This window comes from Nannobrachium achirus (assembly GCF_963921795.1).
Source record: "Nannobrachium achirus genome assembly, chromosome: 20".
Classification (NCBI taxonomy): Eukaryota; Metazoa; Chordata; class Actinopteri; order Myctophiformes; family Myctophidae; genus Nannobrachium; species Nannobrachium achirus.
Genome location: NC_137827.1, coordinates 20,960,792 through 20,981,145, shown reverse-complemented (window position 1 = coordinate 20,981,145; position 20,354 = coordinate 20,960,792). Strand labels below are relative to the sequence as shown.

Here is a 20,354-nt window from a genome sequence, read left to right as displayed (position 1 = left end):
CTGAGGACCTCATGGAACCCTCTCAAGGACCCCTGGGGGCAGACCCCACGTGGCCACGTTAAGAACCATTGGTGGTTACACTATCACCAGTCAGTCACCACTCACCAGACCACCCTTCAGGCTATGGTATAGACGCTGTTCAACAATTTGGTTTATTTAAATATTAATAAATCCTAACTGTCATGGACAGCAATAAACTACATTTTATTTCAACCACATAAAAAAGGGAAATAGGCGACCGACACCTTGAGATGCCAGATTGAAAGTGCTTAAAGCATGAAGTTTACTTCATGCTATAGTCTGACATAATAATATTATTTGGCCTATAGAATGATAAACAAAAAGAGTCATTCGAGCAGACAGAATATGAACGACCTCCTTATTGCTGCTCATGAAGATGACATGTATTCATGTAATCTGAGAGTGTTTCCGGGTCTGTGCATGGAAATAGAAAAGATGGAGTCCTTCTTGTACTGCGGTGGACTTTCACTGTAAACTCTCTCGCTGTGTGTTAACTTGGTATCTGTGGTCAGAAAAAGTCCTTGCGATCTGCTTGAACCACTCTACTTGTCTATTGCTGTCAGCGGTAACTTTTATCTACTTTCGCGTTGTCATAGTAACGTGACAGTCCGCGGGGCTTATTCTTTTTTTTTGTGTTGCGTATAAATATTGTTTCGAACGGGAGCGACTTCCTAAAGAGTGCGCTGGCAACGTTGTGACTGTTGTAACGTTACTTGTGTTGTTCTTCGCTAGACTTGAACGCATTATGCTGTGTTTATGTGATAGAAAACTGCGATTTTACTGAATAGAATTGACATTTTGTTGTACGTGCGTGCGTGCATGCGACTATAGCTTGTTGTTTTCAAGAACAGTTGCCATTCAGGCCTTGTTTATCATAAACCAGTGTTGCAGAGTTTATGCAGAAATGTCACTCGAGGATTATGAGAGACATTATGCGTCGCTAAACTCAGATTTGGGTAGTGATTCTACTACGGTCGCCAGTGGACGATCCACGTCTGGGACGTACAGCGGCGAAGAGGAGAAGTTGCATTACATTCCTATCCGGATTCTTGGGAGAGGGTCGTTTGGGGAAGCGACCCTTTACAGGAGAACAGAGGTAATGACATGTTTGGACAGTCATAAATGATCTGTAGGCCTATCATGAAATATGTTGTCTCATTGCTGTGGCATGAGGGAAGGCCACCCTGTGATTTTAATAAAGTTCTATTCTTTTCCAAATAAGAAACACTATTATTGTGACTGATTAAGCATCTGACAACTAATAGTGGCTCTCTGTTCCCCATACCCTTGTGAGAAATTCTTGTGTCAGAGCGAGATAAATGACACCCTCAATACCTCGCTCCAACGGAAAGACAGATGTGTCCTACTGTAGGCTGCTGTATGTACACAGTAAAATCCTCTGAGAGTGCACTAATTTGCACTCTCAATTGAGTTACAATTGGATATACTGATGATTTACGGTGTACTTGTGGACTATTAGTATATAGACAAGGGTCTTCAACAGGGTGGTCCCCAGAGTTACAACAGGGGGTCCTCCAAATCTTTTTGGAGGACGCTGCGAGCCGTTGTGAGTAGATTGGCTATTTTTGAGGGGGAAAAGAGCAGACCAAGTACAGAGTGAAAGGTCAAGTTTATTAAGTATTGACCGTTCAAGTGGTTAAATATCTGAAAACACGAATTGACATGAATCCAAAATACCCTGACGATTGTGCTGTCAAAAGATGAAACTATATGGAATCTCTGAAAAGGTTGTGGGGGTCCCTGCTTCATCTCTCTGTCTCTCAACTAAGGGATCCTTGGCCTGAAAACGTCGAAGACCCCTGATATAAGACATTAGGATTAATTCCTTCTACATGGTGTTCCCAGGACAACTCTCTGGTGGTTTGGAAAGAGGTGGATCTCAACTGTCTCTCGGAGAAGGAGCGCAGAGATGTCATGAACGAGATAAGCATCCTGTCCATCCTCCAGCACAACAACATCATAGCCTACTTCAACCACTTCATGGATAAGAACACCCTACTCATCGAGTTGGAATACTGCAACGGTATGAGAAAACAATTCTCAGCTTTATTTTGACCCGATTAGTTTGAATGTTGGCCCATATACAGGTGTCAAAGTTATTGTGTGACTGCTGCCTTTCAGGAGGAAATCTCTATGAAAAGATCACCCAACAGAAGGGGGTGCTTTTCTCGGAGGAGGTATGGTAACTGTGCCGGCACAAGCATGTCATACATCAATGCGTGGTAATACAATATGTCTTCATCATTGTTCTTATGGTTCTCAGGTGGTCATATGGTACCTGTATCAGATTGTCTCAGCCGTGGCCCACATTCACAAGGCTGGGATCCTGCACAGGTAAAACTGCCCATGCCGTGTTTTAAGTTTGTACAGGGTTCCCACGGTCATGAAATTCCTGGAAATATTTTGAAATTAGAAAAATATTTTTCCAGTACTGGAAAAGTTTTGGAATTTATCAAGGGTCCTGGAAGGTCCTGGAAAAAATAGCTATGGATTGTCTTTGGTTATTGATTTTGTTAATACCTCTGAAATGACAAGTTAAACATTGGCCAAATTGTCAAATATTAGAGGCAGAAATTGTGAAAATAGTTGTGAGCATGTAGATCGGCTATTTTCACAATAGAACCGTGATACACAAAATTCCTCCACTCCTAGTGCTCGTCAGGGTGCGTCAGTTAAAACATGATTATTTCGGGGGTCACGGCCTGAAAATGTTGAGAACCACTGGCATACACTACCTGTCTTTGGGCATTGCACATAGGAGTAAGATATTGAGCTGAATTATTGTTATATAGTCCTGGAAATTGGGTTAAATATTCTGGAAAAGTTTTGGAAATTATTTGTTGAAAATTTGTGGGAACCCTGTTTGTACTTTTATTATACTTTTATTATATCATTATGATGATTTTGGCCTGGTACCACTATGTTTTCTGTCCCTTTCCTTATCTCATAGGGATATCAAAACGCTCAACATTTTCTTGACAAAGACCGACCTCATCAAGTTGGGTGATTATGGACTTGCAAAGAAGCTCGACTCCCAGTTTGCAATGGCTGAGACTGTAAGTTTTGATTTGTTGCCCAATGCCTGCCGTGCCCATATTAGGAACTAGGAAGGAACATACTGTATATGCTTTCCATTGTTGTTAGGTCATCAGGTGCAGAGCTGTGGGTGGGCTTATCCACTCAAGCCCTGTATTCTTCATTGTATGTCAAATAGCAAAAATAGTCCATCTACAAGCTCAAAACACCTTTAGAACTGCTATTTTCGCAGAATGTTTGCCACTTCGCCTTTTAAAATGGTAAATGGTGCATTTCATATAGCGCCTTTATCCAATGCGCTTTACGATGTGCACTACATTCACACACACACACACACACACACACACACACACACACACACACACACACACACACACACACACACACACACACACACACATGGTAGAGGAAACCATGCAAGGCACCAACCTTCATGCCTTCAAGCATGAAAGGCAAAAATAGATTGTCGATCAGTGTGATGAAGTAGGGCATTATTGTTGAAAAACATAATAGCCCAATAGCAACAATATTATGTGAAGTATGGACTAATTACAAGTTACAACAGGCCCTTTTATATTGGCCCATGCATGTTAAGCCCAATCTATCAACATAGCTTTTCCTTGGTGAATCAGGCAGAATTGCAGTCCAGTCCATCACGACTAGGGTGTGAAAATCAATCGAAATGGATAATTATTATCCATCAAACTTAGGAAGAATTTAAAGTCAAATTGCGATCAAGAGCTTGAATGACATCTATTGTTTGATGTGCTCAGTGCACACTGCAGTTAAAAGAAGAGCCACTAGATGGCAGAAGGATACTTTGTTACAACACCTCCTTAGAGGTCAGAGTCAGTACAACTATAGTTCCCGTCATCCTAGGTTAGGAAGGTAGTCCTCCTCAATCGACCTTTGTGTGTCTCATTCAGGCCGGGGACACATTTTAGTGTATGGGAGGGGCTTACAGTACATGTACAGTATGTATCAACATATTTATTTCTGTAGGCTAATTTTCTTATTTTTTTAAGATTTTTTTGGGGGCTTTTTTTATGCCTTTATTAATAGGACAGTAGACTGACAGGAAATGGGGAGAGAGATGGGGAATGACATGCGGCAAAGGTTGTCCGGATCGGGAATCGAACCGGCGACGCCAGCAGGCATCATAGCCTAGTATGTGGTATGTGCCTTGACCACCAGGCCAGCGGGCACCCCGGCTAATTTCTGATTTAGGCCTAACTATAGTTTAGGGTTAAGGGCAGCCGGTACAAAAGACTTTCCTAGTTTCTCGCATCTCTGTCCTGGGTAGAACTGGTAGAACTGTCCTCTTATTTCTGCAGTGTGATTTGAAAAGTATCAGTGAGAGTGAAAGTGAAATTGAATCATGTATTTGGAGAATTGTGACACCCCTAATCATGACCATATTATGGAACACTGTCTGAAGGGAGCCACATTATTAGAAGTGTCTGTAATTGTCTGTTGTGCTATTCTGGTCTGATGAGGACCCACAAGGATTACAACAGAGTCAGAGATGCTATATGAGGCTGCAGTGAATTTGCTTAATTCAGATGAATTGAGTGTTTTTTTGCCTAAATCCAATAATTTATTTTGCCATTTCTATTTTGCTTTCTGTTTGTCTTGTTAGTGCGTGGGAACCCCATATTACATGTCACCTGAACTGTGCCAGGGTGTGAAGTACAGCTTCAAATCAGACATCTGGGCCATGGGTTGTGTCATCTTTGAAGTCTTAGCTCTAACCAGAACATTTGATGCAACGGTAGGTTTGTTATTTGCCAGTAGAGTTTGAGACATCATTTCATAGTATTACTTTAAAATTATTGTTGGCATTGTTATAATGTAATCATTGTCCTGTTTGTGTCCATCTAGAATCCTCTAAACCTGTGTGTGAAAATAGTCCAAGGCAACTGGACTATGGAAGTGGACTCAAATGTTTATTCTGCTGAACTCATCAAGCTGGTATATAAGTGCCTCGATCAAGTGAGTAAAAGGAAAGGGCAAATGTCCTCTTTCAGACTTTGAGAAACACTTGGCCCGATGCAGGAGCTAACGCTGATGTTAAACTTAATACTGAAACTATTGCATATCTACTTGGTGATGATTCTGAACATTACTTTTTTGATTGAATAATCGAGAAGCAAGTTTTTGGAGAAAAGAAAAAAAAACACTTAACCACTTAAAGGGGAATACCACTCATTTTCAACTTTGAACTAGGCCATTAATATACCTTAGAGTTGTTGTATGGAAATAAGAAAAAAAAGGTCCCCCCTTCTGTATCGCCTAGAACTGAAGGATTGATTGTGGCCGGGGTCATGTGATCAGTGACATCATGAAGATGTACTCTGCAAGCCGTGGTACAATGGCGCAAAAATAGGAAATATGGTGAAAATAGCTACAAGCTCATAACGCGTCATGATGTGATGTGTTGTGAGCTTGTAGCTGTTATTTTCAGAAAAAAACATATAGGCCTATATATATTTTTGTTTAGATTTAATAAGTCGATTAAATCAATTAGTTTGCTGAATTGTGGCACCCCTATCGTCGTTGTCAGGTGGAAACCTTGTATGTCCCAAACCTTCCTTTTTTGTTATTATTTTAAAAACGATTTAAATTAGTGAAAAGAGCCGATCTACAAGCACACAACGCCTCACATCGTGCTTGTAGATCTGTTATTTTCTCTATTTTTGTGCAAGTAGGGCTTTAGTTTACAAAAAAAAGACATACAAAATTGAAACTTGGAGATACAAGGTTTCTTCCCGACAGCGATGCTATGTGAAGTGACTGTGATCGATTCATCTCCCAGGATCCTGCCCAGAGACCCACAGCTGATCAGATTCTGGACCAGCCCATCATTTCCTCCTGCAAACAGTAAGTTGGTTGCCAGGGAGAGAATGTGGTTAACATCTGTTAAAGCTGCACTGCAGTACTGTATATTATTCACACTTGGCGTGAGTGTTATTACACCGGTCGTAACACATTTAAAAAACATCTAAGCTGATAAATGTGTACACTCTCCTGATTGGATGAAATTGGCAACCCACCTGAACATTTATTTTCTGTTTATTAAAGAGCTGGAGAGACAGAGAGACAACACACACTACAGCAATAATTATTATCTGAATGAACCTTTTAACCAACCCCCTTTTTTTAACTACAAAATATTACTTGAACTACAGATTTCAATCCCTCATGTGATTTAGTCAATCATATATAAAAACATTGCCTGGTGCAGCTTTAACTATGAAAATATTGTGAATTATGTTGAAATGCAATTAATAATGTTGACATGCTTATTGTCTGTCATCAATCCCTCATGCAGGGAGCTAGAGGAACGAGTTGCCTTGCTTAATTCTGCAATGAAAAAACCAAAGTAAGTTGACTTCTACAGTGGACCATCAGTCAGAAAAGTTCCTCTTCTTCAAAGGAAGAGGAACTTTGCTTTGACGATGATAAGCCAGACTGGTAATAACATGACTTGCATTAGTAATGCGTTACTTTTACAAACTGGGTAATTTATTATAGTCACTATATCAAGTAATGCATTGCTTTCAGAAACACTTATATATATATTTTGTACGCTTCTAATTAATTCATGTTTCATGCAAACTAGTGACGATGCAGTTTGTCTACCATTTGCCCTACCATTCTGAGTTACTTATTACTCATCATGACATTGAAATGTAGGCTTATGAAATAGCATTTTAATACCAACAACAATATTGTGGTCTTGATATTTCATACAGCCTACTCTCCTCCATTTTGCACTTAATTTGAGGCTGTTTGAGAAAATAATGCAACATAATATAATATAACACATAACTTACAGATGTCTTCCCCAACACTGTTAAAAGACCTGGGATGCAAATCTCTGTCACTTTAGATTTTAACCACTTTAACCATTATTTTATGCTTTAGCTATTATTAAAATAGCATACAAGTTCACAGCGCAGCACAGAGCATCGTGCTGCGAGCTTGCAATTTTTGAAAAATCATGAACATTTGTGCAAGTCTTTGAATATTTGGATCCGATTCTATAAATGTCTTCTAAATCCTTCTTCTAAATCAGTGGTTCTCAAACGTTTTCATGTCAAGGACCCCCAAAATTACATGTATTTGGCCACGGACCCCCATCTTAAAATATGTTGTTCCAGAGACCCCCCAGAGGCAAATATTTTAGTTTCAAATTTTAAAAAGATATATTCAAAGATTCGCAAAAAAGAAATCACGTTTTTAAAAAAATAGCAGTTCCACAAGCTTTCGCAGCGCTTATATATCTGCTATTTTTGCTAGTTGTATATCTGCTATTTTTGCTAGTTGCTAGTTAAAGCATAACATAATAAAGCGGTTCCAGGTCTTAATGGGTCAAGTCAACATTCACACCGTGTTTGTATTTTGTTTCCTCATGGAAATGTTCTTAAACCTGTGTTTCAGGCTGAGCACGGCGACAGAGAGCCCCGTTGCCGTGGTGACCAACCGCACCAGGGAGGTGTACTTCTGGGGCGGGGGGAAGTTCACCCCGCAGAAGATGGACTCCTTCAAAGGGGGAAGCATCGCCCAGCATGTGTGCGCGGGAGAGAGTCACTTTGCAGTGGTCACGGTGGAAAAGGAGCTCTACACCTGGGCTGTGAGTGAATTGAGCCGTCTCTGTTGAACATGGGTGCCAGTATGGGTGGTATAAATCAGTGGTTCCGGGGACCCAAATGGTTCCTTTAGGGGTCCCCAGCTAAGTTAGTAGCAGACTAGCAGTTCACGTCACGATGCGACACGTTGTGAGCTTGTCGATTATTACTTGTGCCAGCAGAGCGTGCAAGTACTCGGTTCGGCTGCGTATGTATAGTTTATTCTTTTAAGTATATGCATGCTGCCCATATATGGGGATCTCTGTATCTGTCAGTCCTTGTCCCTTTTATGCCCTTGTATGGAGATGTCCAAATCTGTCGTTTCTCCATTGATGTCATGATCAATATCTTTGAATGCCCATATATGGACATATACTGTGTGTTCTATATATGGACATACTCTGTTAGTGTCATGTGGTCTATGATTTCAGACATCAAATCCATATCTGGGAAAAGTTTATTTTTAATTAGTCAATGGAGAAAGTCAATGGAGAAAATTAATTCACAAATACATTTATATAAATTAAACTATATGACGTATCTCTTAGCAAAATAGCACGCATGCGTGTCCCGATGAAGCTGGTCGATCTGACAAATGGCTCAAGTGAGTGCCACCAAAACTGGGAGGAGTAGCGCGGCAAAAAAAAGGTTTACTTCGGAGACGATGGAAGATAAAGTCGGACAAGTACTATATAGTCTGGTTGCCCCTAATGACAAACTGATCCTCTGAACTCCAACTCTGCTCTCTGTTGTCAGAATGTCCAAGGAGGGACCAAGATGGTGGGCCAGCTAGGTCACGGAGACCAAGCCTCGTACCGGCAGCCAAGGAAGGTGGAGAGGCTGCAGGGGAAGGCCATCCGACAGGTGGCCTGTGGGGCTGATTTCACTGCCTGTGTCACTGGTGAGTGACAACTACAGTCAGGAACCTACAGTAACCTAGAATAAAGAAGGATTCCCTTAGTGATACGGCGTCTGGATGGTGACTAAAGTAGAGAGAAAATATTAAGGGGAGCACACACCGGTGGCGTCAGACGCACGCAGGCGCACGTTCATGCCTCCCCCGCCGCGGCGCCGCTCCGATACGCCACTGTTCTATTTTCCAGGCGTTGACAAATGTGCCGCAGCCGGTGTGTGTTCCCCTTCAGAAAGGTTTGTGGGTGATGTCCCACTAACTTATAGTTCTTTTTTACTGCTGGGGGACCGAATATACAGTATACCCCTGGGGGACCCTGGTCAATGAACATGACAACTGAATCAAGTGTCTCCAAAAATGCATTTTTGTTGTTGTTGTGCAAAACAACAAATTATGAATCAACAAATTAAGATCCCTATATTAAACTAGAAATACTGTTCCTTCGAAACAGTGTGGGCTCGATTCCAACCCAACAAATAGGATACTTTAAGGTACTGTAAGGTACAGTACCCTACAGTATTGTACTGTACCTTACTGTACTGTACTGTACTGTACTGTACTCTACTGTACTGTACCTTACTGTACTTTACTGTACCTTACTGTACTGTACTCTACCTTACTGTACTATACTATACTGTACTCTACTGTACCGTACTGTACCTTACTGTACTGTACTCTACTGTACCTTACTATACTGTACTTTACTGTACTCTACTGTACTTTACTGTACTCTACTGTACTTTACTGTACTCCACTGTACCTTACTGTACTTTATTCTACTTTACTGTACTTTATTGTACTTTACTGTACTCTACTGTACTTTACTGTACTCTACTGTACCCTACTGTACTGTACCTTACTGTACTGTACTTTACTGTACTCTACTGTACCTTACTGTAGTGTACCTTACTGTACTATACTATACTGTACTCTACTGTACCGTACTGTACCTTACTGTACTGTACTCTACTGTACCTTACTATACTGTACTTTACTGTACTCTACTGTAATTTACGTTACTCTACTGTACTTTACTGTACTCCACTGTACCTTACTGTACTTTATTGTACTTTACTGTACTTTATTGTACTTTACTGTACCTTACTGTACTTTACTGTACTCTACTGAACCTAACTGTACTTTTACTGTACTCTACTGAACCTTACTGTACATATTCTATGTGTTCTAGAGGTGTATATTGAGTGCATATACTGTAGGTTAACAATCCCAGATCACATCTGTCCTCCACTATGTCTATAACCAAGGCGTTCTTCTATGTGGCCACTCCAGACTGAGGAGTGGAGCATGACTTTTATTGTGTTTGTGGATCTGATTTGAAAATGCATCGGTTGTGATATCTCCCTGAAAACCAACAACAACCACTAATACGGCTGATTGTCCCTGCGGGTTCTAGGATATATACTGTAAATCCCATTGCCCGGGATCCTAAAACCTTATTCTTTTTAAGAACAATTTCTAAAACACTACAAAACATGTCTCAAAGACAAATACAAGCAAACGTCTTCACAGTAACACAGTAACAGTTGTTTGTGTGTGTGTGCGTGCGTGCGTGCGTGCGTGCGTGCGTGCGTGCGTGCGTGCGTGCGTGTGCACATTGTAGATCAACTTCATAGCAGTATTAAGTGGTCCATCTATGTTTTTTATTAATAATAAAATCTGCAAAGTAACAAGTAACTGAGGCTGTCAAATGCTGTATTTATAGTAGAGTATATGTAACAAAAATGGAAAGTAGAGTAAAAGTACCTCAAAATTGTACTGTAGGTACAAGTACTTGTATATACTTGAGTAAATGTACTTAGTTACTTTGCAGCACCACAGAACAGCCAATGACAGACAGGCCTTTAATCACAGCTGTCTCAATCAGTAGAGTGGAGAGGGACATTTATAGATATTTGTAGTTTTAACTCAGAATATATACATCACAAAGCTTAGATATTTGGATCAAATCAGAGAGCAGACCTGTGTGAACGCAATGATATAGATAGCATATCTGAAGTGTGAACACTGCAGCCACAGCGCCTTAACATAAACATGGGTCTATTATCCTTCTCTCCACTCACTAAACCCATTGGAAATGCATTGGGTGCTTAAAGTTAAACATTTTATTTTTTTATATTTATACTACAAAACATTTCAAAACCAAAAATACAAGCACACGTGTCCTCAGTAAGCTGAACACATAAAAATTTGAATGGTGTTGAAAGGTGTAAGCGTTTAAGAGATGAAGCGCGCCAAAGTTTTGAGGATACTGACTAGTATAGTATAGAAATAAATAATGAAGATAACATACGTGTGCTCGCCTTCCAGGCGAGCCCACAATTATATACAGTAACTAGAAATACTGTTCCTTCGAAACAGTGTGGGCTCGATTCCAACCCAACAAATAGGATACTTTAAGGTACTGTAAGGTACAGTACCCTACAGTATTGTACTGTACCTTACTATACTGTACTGCACCTTACTGTACTGTACTGTACTGTACTGTAACTTACTGTACTTTACTGTACTCTACTGTAACTTACTGTACTTTACTGTACCTTACTGTACTGTACTTTACTGTACTCTACTGTACCTTACTGTACTGTACTGTACCTTACTGTACTGTACCTTACTGTACTGTACTTAACTGTACTCTACTGTACCTTACTGTACTATACTGTACTGTACTCTACTATGCCGTACTATAACTTACTGTACTGTACTCTACTGTACCTTACTATACTGTACTTTACTGTACTCTACTGTACCTTACTGTACTCTACTGTACTTTACTGTACTCTACTGTACCTTACTGTACTGTATTGTACTTTACTGTACTGTACTTTACTGTACACTACTGTATCTTGCTGTACCTTACTGTGCTGTACGTTACTGTACTTTACTGTACTTTACTGTACACTACTGTACTGTACTGTACCTTACAGTACTGTACTTTACTGTACTCTGCTGTACCTTACTGTACTTTACTGTACTCTACTGTAACTTACTGTACCTTACTGTACTGTACTTTACTCTACTCTACTGTACTGTACCTTACTGTACTTTACTGTACTCTACTGTACCTTACTGTACTGTACCTTACTGTACTGTACTTTACTGTACTCTACTGTACCTTACTGTACTATACTGTACTGTACTCTACTGTGCCGTACTGTACCTTACTGTACTGTACTCTACTGTACCTTACTATACTGTACTTTACTGTACTCTACTGTACCTTACTGTACTCTACTGTACTTTACTGTACTCTACTGTACCTTACTGTACTGTATTGTACTTTACTGTACCTTACTGTACTGTACTCTACTGTACCTTTCTGTACTGTACCTTTCTGTACCTTACTGTACTTTACTGTACTCTACTGAACCTTACTGTACTTTTACTGTACTCTACTGAACCTTACTGTACTGTACATATTCTATGTGTTCTAGATCTACATTTTTGATTCTGTGTTTGGGAACCAGCAACTGTCAAATGGACTCCAACTGTAGTGGAGTATATTGAGTGCATATACTGTAGGCTAACAATCCCAGATCACATCTGTCCTCCACTATGTCTATAACCAAGGCGTTCTTCTATGTGGCCACTCCAGACTGAGGAGTGGAGCATGGCTTTTATTGTGTTTGTGGATCTGACTTGGAAATGCATTGGTTTTGATATCTCCCTGACAACCAACAACAACCACTAATATGGCTGACTGTCCCTGCGGGCTCTAGGATATATGGCTATGGGATTTACATCCCATCGCCCGGACTTGATTCTTGATCACAGCTGTGTAATCAGTAGAGTGGAGAGGGACATTTATTTATAGTTTTAACTATAACTATAGTTTTATACATCACACAGCTTAGACATTTGGATCAAATCAGAGAGCAGACCTGTGTGAACGCAATGATATAGATAGCATATCTGAAGTGTGAACACTGCAGCCACAGCGCCTTAACATAAACATGGGTCTATTATCCTTCTCTCCACTCTACTAAACCCATTGGAAATGCATTGGGTGCTTAAAGTTAAACATTTTTATTTTTTTATATTTATACTACAAAACATTTCAAAACCAAAAATACAAGCACACGTGTCCTCAGTAAGCTGAACACATAAAAATTTGAATGGTGTTGAAAGGTGTAAGCGTTTAAGAGATGAATCGCGCCAAAGTTTTGAGGATACTGACTGACTGATAGATAAATAATGAAGATAACATACGTGTGCTCGCCTTCCAGGCGAGCCCACAATAAGTGCCTTATTCTCAGGGGCCCATGAAACTACAGGCTACACACACTTCTGTGTGATGTTGTTGTCTTATCCTTGGAATCTTTATTCTAGCACCAACTGCATATGAGATTAATCTTATTTTATCAATGTTTCTGACTAAAGCCTCATGTGTGTGTTTACAGATGAGGATCAGATGTACATGTTTGGGTCGGACTACTACGGCTGCATCGGGGTGGAGAACGAGGAGGGCGTGGAGGTTCTGAAGCCTGTCCTTCTGGAGTTCTTTGAGGAGCGGCCTGTTCGCTGGGTGTCGTGTGGAGACAATCACGTGGTGGTCATGACTCACAGTGGAGACATATACTCCTGGGGCTGTGGAGAACACGGTACTGAGCAGGGATGGGACGATATGAAAATGTCACGTACAGTCAAGAATATTCAAACAATATCTAAGACAAATTCAAAATAGCAGATAGATGAGCTATTCTCACTATTCGTGCTTAAGTGGTTAAAACTGCATGCAGATTCAAATTATTACACTCTGCCAAACTCTGTTTTTGTTGTACTGGCTTTAACCAGCAGATGGAGCCAGTGTTCCTTCCTTTTGATGTACAATGAATTTTGTCAACTTTTATTGATTTCTGTGATCTCCTGCCACAGGACGTCTTGGCCTGGACTGTGAGGACGATTTCTCTTCTCCGATGCAAGTAAGACCATGTTCATATTGCTATGATACGTTGTATAATATTTATTGAAATAAAGATGAAAACATCTAGCCAACACAATATTAATCATATTATCTTTTTCTACATGATTCTACATGATGTCCTACTTTTGGGCTGTGTTTTTCCGTCAAGGTGGAGCTCCCTAAAGGAGCCATCATTTCCTCTGTGTCATGCAGCAGTGATGGAACCTTCTTTTTGACCGAGGCCGGGAAGGTTTTGGCCTGTGGGAACAATGAATTCAACAAGCTTGGCCTGAACCAGGGTATTTCTGGCCTCAAACACCACCCTGGAGAGGTACTTTGTCATATTATAATTACAATCAATCCATCTCTTTAAGAGAGATTAATGTCACAACCATAGCCTTGTTAAGTCAGATTTGCCAATTCTTAAAACATATGTTTCTGCTCCATCAGGGCTTCCAGGCTATCCCGTATACCACCACACTGACCTTGGTAAAGCAACTCGCCCGGTTCAAGATTCTCGTCATCTCCCCGGGGAAGAGCCATACTGCCGCTATCGACGGTAACGCAAAAGGGAGTCTCTTTTTCCAGAGTGTACATTTGAAACATCATGATGTGAAAGCTAATTCCACATGATCTTTGGACTTTCAGAACGGGGTCGACTGATCACCTTCGGCTGTAACAAGTTTGGCCAGCTGGGAGTGAAGGACTTCAAGAAACACCAGGGCGTCCAGGTCCTGGTGGGACCATTTGGAGGGAAGGTTGTGACCAAAGTGTCCTGTGGAGACGGCTTCACCATTGCATGCACTGAGGGTTAGATATAATGTTATTTTATCCTTTTCTTTCTTTCTTTTAACCACTTTAAAGCCCTATACACTTCTTTGTAGGACGAACAGCGAAAATAGCCAATATATAATCTCACAATGGGTCGCGTTGCACTGTGAATCTTCTTTGGACATTTGGCTGCCAGTCAGTAGAAGTCACGGAAGTAGTCTGTTTGGTGTACAGCAGCCTTTAGACTGGAACGCATTCATCTAGGGTTACTGTTGTGCACTTTAATAAATCATCTGTAATGGCTACGTTTGAGTGTGTAGATTATTGTTTGTATCTGCATATTTTTTATATGGATGATGATGTCAAAAACAGTCGGTGTCCTGGGGATGCTCTTTTGGCCCTATGACAGTAGTGTCTTTGGATCAATATGAGTTATTTCTGTGACAGTAGTGTCTTTGGATCAATATGAGTTATTTCTGTTACAGTAGTGTCTTTGGATCAATATGAGTTATTTCTGTGACAGTAGTGTCTTTGGATCAATATGAGTTATTTCTGTGACAGTAGTGTCTTTGGATCCATATGAGTTATTTCTGTGACAGTAGTTTCTTTGGATCAATATGAGTTATTTCTGTGACAGTAGTTTCTTTGGATCAATATGAGTTATTTTCGTGTCATCCTTGCAGACAACCAGATCTTTGCATGGGGAAATGCAGGAAATGGCCGCCTGGGGATGCCCGCTGATAAAGGCTTTGGCTCAGAGGTTTGCCCTGCATTACCCAGGCCCATCTTTGGTTCTCTTCATCATGTTCCAGACCTCTCGTGCCGTGCATGGCACACCATTATCATCATGGGTAAGTGATCACCTCCACTCACCCCTAATGCAGAAAGCTGGCCACAGCTAGCAGCTTATTGTTCAATATAAACGCTAATCTTTGCTCTCTTTTACAGAGAAAGTTCTCAACTCTAAGACTATTCGCTCCAACAGCAGTGGCCTTTCAATAGGTAATTGCAAATCATTTTCAGTGAGCACCACTTTGTGTATTGCTGCAAATTGCTGTGACACAAATAATCTACTGAGCTGCATTTTCGTGTGTGTGTGTGTGTGTGTGTGTGTGTGTGTGTGTGTGTGTGTGTGTGTGTGTGTGTGTGTGTGTGTGTGTGTGTGTGTGTGTGTGTGTGTGTGTACCGTACATATCGTCACTGTCGAGCAGAAACCTTGTATCTCCAAGTATCAAATGTGTACGTTCTTTTGCAAAGTAAAGCCCTACTTCATCATACAAGGCCGTCGCACAAAAGTAGTGAAAACAGCAGATCTACCGCGAGGCGTTGTGTGCTTGTAGATCGGCTGTTTTCACTAGTTAAATGCAAAACAAACGGTTTTGGACATACAAGGTCTCCACCCGACAACGACGATATTCATGCCTGGTTATATTTTATTCAGGAGTGGGCCAGGAAGCATCTTCATCCACTGTGGATCTGGACATGGAGCCGGGCGCAGCAACAGCGTGTCGAGACCGGCTTCTAGGGGGCACCATGGAGGCTGACACTGAGGGTCTCTGCAGGGACACCTCTATGATGTCACTGGGAAACCAGACTGGGGACAGCTCCTGTCCCCTCTGGCTTAGAAAGGTTTGTTCCCTTTTATGACCACAGAATGCCAGTTCGGAAAGCTTCATTCAATCCACAGGGACATAACTGTATCACACTCGTGGGGAAGGTTACCACCTGCCTGAGTATAATGTAAGAGGACACCATGGCCCCTTTTCCACCTAAAGAACTTTGGTTCTAGAACTGGTTCTGTTATAGATTATTAAAAAATGTGGTGCTTTCACGGAACCGGCGGCCATTTTATGGTTCCAGTTCCGAACCAACTTTTAGGGTTCTGAACCAATTCATTTTCAGCGGAAACACTCTGAACTGGTTCAATATTAGGCAGGGGAAAAAAAGAACTGGACCGGTTCAACCCCAGTGGAAAAGGAATACAGGAAAAACACATTTTGGGGGTCCTTAACCACTGATAGGCACATTCTACAAATGTCTTCTAAATCCTAACAATTTTCTGAAAAAAACTTATGTTGCCATCAGTGTTTCTCAAACCTTGTCATGTCAAGGACCCCCAGAATGATTATGTATTTGGCCACGGACCCCCATCGCAAAATATTTTGTTCCAGGGACCCCCAGAAGCAAATATTTGATTTTGGTCTATTCTGCATCTAGCTTAAGGCCACAGACCCGTTGGGAAACGAATTTTGGTCGAGTTTGTTTTAGGTCGAGTTTTCCTGTTACCGTGGAAAAGGGGCCCATGTGAATAATGGTCTCTAAACGTCTGACTAGCTTCCACTGTCTTTCCCTAACAGGAACTCCAGGATGCAGAGTTCATACCCATGCCAGTGGATTCCCGGGGCTTCACAAAAGACCCGCTCTCTTCATTCAAAGAGAGTGTGACTCTACCCTACGACGAGCTGCAGGAATTGAAGGCTGCAGCGGCTGCAGCGGCTTCCACTGAGAAAGGCCTCTCGGTAATATTAACACACCTGATGTTTTTATCATGTTCTCATCTTCTGGATGATATTGCAACTTCATTGCAATCTTTTGCACGTACGTAGCTGTCAGTAACATCATATAAATAAATATGGATAAGAAGGTCTGACAGTAAAAACGATACCAGACCAGTACAAAAGATAGAAAACATGTTTCCATAATAATTTAATAGTGTTCTTTATTAATATCTGCTGAAATCACCATATGTTTCAGTATGCTGTGTAACTTCCATTAAGAATGTTTAATTCCAGCACTTAATCCATGGGTTTGTCCACAGACTAAACGAATGGAATGTGACAAGGTCAATGGGTTGGAGGAGGCTGGAGGCTGTAGGAAAGGAGAATCCATGTCTTGCTGTAAAGCAAGCAGTGTGGTAGCACAGGTCTGTTGCATGCACACACACACACACACACACATGTGCAGATTGCGTCCAGATATACAATCGCTGGCGGTTTGAATATTCTTAGCGCTGCTCTGTGAGGCCACCCGGTGCGCACACTGACCGCTGAAAAAGCCAGGTAGTTCCGAGTGTCTGAACAATGGCAGAGTTTGTCCTTGCAAAATGCGAAGGCTGCAGCCTTGTTTGGTACTCTTTCTAGACCAGGGGTCTTCAACAGGGTACAGGGGGTCCTCCAAATCTCTGTGTGATAGAAAATGTTTTTCTCCTTTTTTATATGCATGCAATTGAACCCTAGTGTCCATATTCTGAGAACTTTAGCCAAAAATACCCTTCCCGGCAAAGAGGTTTGGTTTATAGTGGGGAAAAAAGCAGACCAAGTACAGAGTGAAAGGTCAAGTTTTGTACTGACGGTTCAAGTGGTTAAATATCTGAAAACACAAATTGACATGAATCCAAAATACACTGACGATTGTGCTTTCAAACAATGAAACTATGTGGAATCTATGAAAAGGTTGTGGGGGTCCCTGGTTCATCTCTCTCAAACGAGGGCTCCTTGGCCTGAAAACGTTGAAGACCCCTGGTCTAGACAGTTTATTCAACACACATCAACATGTAACAAAACTGGTAATACTCATGTTTATACTACATGGAAGTAACTTAATTTGAACAGACTGGATCTGATTCTCAGAGCGTATTTCCGAGTGCACTTACGTACACACATGCATGCACACATGTACGTACACACACACACACACACACACACACACACACACACACACACACACACACACACACACACACACTGGTTTTGGTGTTTGCAGACACCAAAATGTATGAATTAACAGGTTTATGCCTTTTTGATTTACAGCTGCGAGAAACAATCAGTTGTCAAGAAGTCAAGATTCAGATGCTTGAGAAGCAGGTGGGATGTTTTTTCTCAAATGCCACTATAAAACTGCCTTTGACCCATTTTGGTGGCAGCTGGGTGACCATGGAATGTGTGTTTTTTGCTCTGCACAGGTAAATGACCAACTCAAGGAAAACGAGAGGCTCTGGGCAGCGATTGGCAGTCTATCGCTGAGAGAATCGGACAGTAACGGGCTGTACCGCTCGGGTCGTGCACCTGATGATGGCGGAGGAAGAGGAGGGGGATTTACAAACCATGGGGGCAGATCGGCAGGGGCTAGTCCGTGAGCTTAAACCCGCAGATGTCCCGATTACTGAAGAAGAAGACAGAGCTCTTTGCACGTGTCAAACCACGCAGGATATACCTGTTAGGTGGTGGAGACTGGGCTTCAGTCAGGGGAGGACTAAAGGCTAATTTATACGGAACGACTGTGTGGCTTGTCGAATATGACAGATTTGAATAAACACAGCATGCTTTTGCCCATTGAAAATTAGTTGTTTTCACCGAGTGACAAGGTCGTGCTATGAAGCACAGTATAAATTAGCCCTAAGTCATCATGTTTTAGGGTTGTCGGAGATGAGATGCAGAACTCAGTACTCGTATATTACTTAACACAAGGTAGGCTCATGTCCACTCACGATGTGTTACCCCATACACACCTGTTATGGCGCTCCATGCATGATGTTTTATTTAAATATGTAAGACAATACTTTGTACGTATGTCTCGTTTGTACACATCAATAGAAATGGGTGCAGTGATCTGGCTATGCAGTAGTTTTCACAGACAGATGTTGGCTGGATTCAACATTAATTCAAGTGACCCTGACACCTGCGACAGGCAATCTGACCATAGTGTTACTTAGCAATGTGAATTTAACAGGGTAGTACAGCATATCAAAATAGTAGGGGAAGCATTTTTACTAATATATAGGCTAATACAGTGTAGGTTTATTAAATTTGGCACTTGAATTATGAGTGAGTTATCATGCAAGAACGATAAAGGCTTGGGTGAGCATCATCATTATTCATGTCAATGCTGTCATTCAATGTGAAAATATTACCATTTTAATCACTTTATTTTGGATTTACAATTAATGTGATGAGTCAAGATGCCAAATACAGTATAGACTTTCAAACCGTCTTGCATTGATATGAAATATAACCTATTTCAATACAAAGCCATATTTCTACTTTCCTTTGCCGATATTTACTTTTTTGCATGTTGCTATATTTACAAAAGGTGTTGATGTGAAGCATAAGACTACTGACTAATTTCTGACACATTTATCATTGCCTTAAATTCTTTATTGTTTAGTGTTTTATATCAATGATGTCTTCTTGGTGACATGTTGTATGAACACTTGAATAATGCTTAGACTGTGCTAAACAGTGCCTTAAGTTGTGAGACATGGTATACTGTATTTAGTCTACCATGTTTCTGTACTGTGTGGATTTTCAAGTCTTTTTTTTACCATTTTATTTGTCTTGGTACTTGTGTATGTTTCTGAGAAATGTGTTACGGCCTTTTTGCATAATTTGGGAAACCATAGTATTAATCACATTTTGTGTATTTGTCAGTGTCTATTATTTGGTTTTAGGCTTATTTGGGGTGTAAACATAACAAATCCTTTTTAAACAGTATTTTATAAGCTATCATGTCTTGGTTCACAGCTGTAATATCAGACACAAGAACTCTGGCAATTTTTCCATTCAGTGCGATGCAAATGGTCAAAGTGCCTTATCATCCCATTGAAACAAAAAAAAACGATTTAGTGCAAGTATGGCAATGTATGAATGTTTTTTTACAGTTTGTTTTCAGCCTTAGCATTTCCCTTTAAACCAAATATTGAGTATACTGTATGTTGCAGTTGTCTATATGATCACCATTTCACAGACACACTGTTATTTCATGCTTTGAATAAAAACAAATAAAGATAAACATATATTTACTTGTGTCAGATGAATCGATTGTTGTTCAGAATCAAATATCTTTATTGCCATTTGTTAGATGTGTTATAATAGGAATTTGACAGTGTGAACAGCATTCGCCGAAGGCAAGCAGAACATCATACATGAAACAACGGACAGAACCTTACACGTACAGTGTTGTAGGCAATTGCAAGATACCAATACAATACTGTAACAATGGTGGAGAATGAGGGTAGGTGTGCAAAGCGGTTCAAGTTGCATGG

The 20,354-nt window shown here is 40.8% G+C and overlaps 1 protein-coding gene across 2 annotated transcripts; it reads left to right on the top strand.

Annotated features, from left to right (window-relative positions):
- Positions 1 to 467: 467 nt before the first annotated feature.
- Positions 468 to 20,038, top strand: nek9 (NIMA related kinase 9). Of its 2 annotated transcripts, none has more exons than XM_080751303.1 (23): positions 468 to 1,117; positions 1,888 to 2,065; positions 2,164 to 2,219; positions 2,306 to 2,376; positions 2,993 to 3,098; positions 4,718 to 4,849; positions 4,960 to 5,070; positions 5,894 to 5,958; positions 6,410 to 6,460; positions 7,522 to 7,714; positions 8,466 to 8,610; positions 13,041 to 13,241; positions 13,516 to 13,562; positions 13,713 to 13,874; positions 13,994 to 14,102; positions 14,192 to 14,353; positions 14,998 to 15,165; positions 15,263 to 15,316; positions 15,756 to 15,943; positions 16,672 to 16,833; positions 17,133 to 17,237; positions 18,124 to 18,177; positions 18,276 to 20,038. In XM_080751303.1, the coding sequence occupies exons 1-23, from the start codon at positions 926 to 928 to the stop codon at positions 18,447 to 18,449; spliced, it is 2,886 nt and encodes a 961-aa protein (XP_080607429.1). In that variant the 5' UTR covers positions 468 to 925; the 3' UTR covers positions 18,450 to 20,038. The 2 variants fall into 2 exon arrangements, with proteins under 2 accessions (XP_080607429.1, XP_080607430.1); XM_080751304.1 differs by having other exon boundaries at positions 1,045 to 1,117; positions 1,812 to 2,065.
- The last annotated feature ends 316 nt before the right edge of the window (positions 20,039 to 20,354 follow it).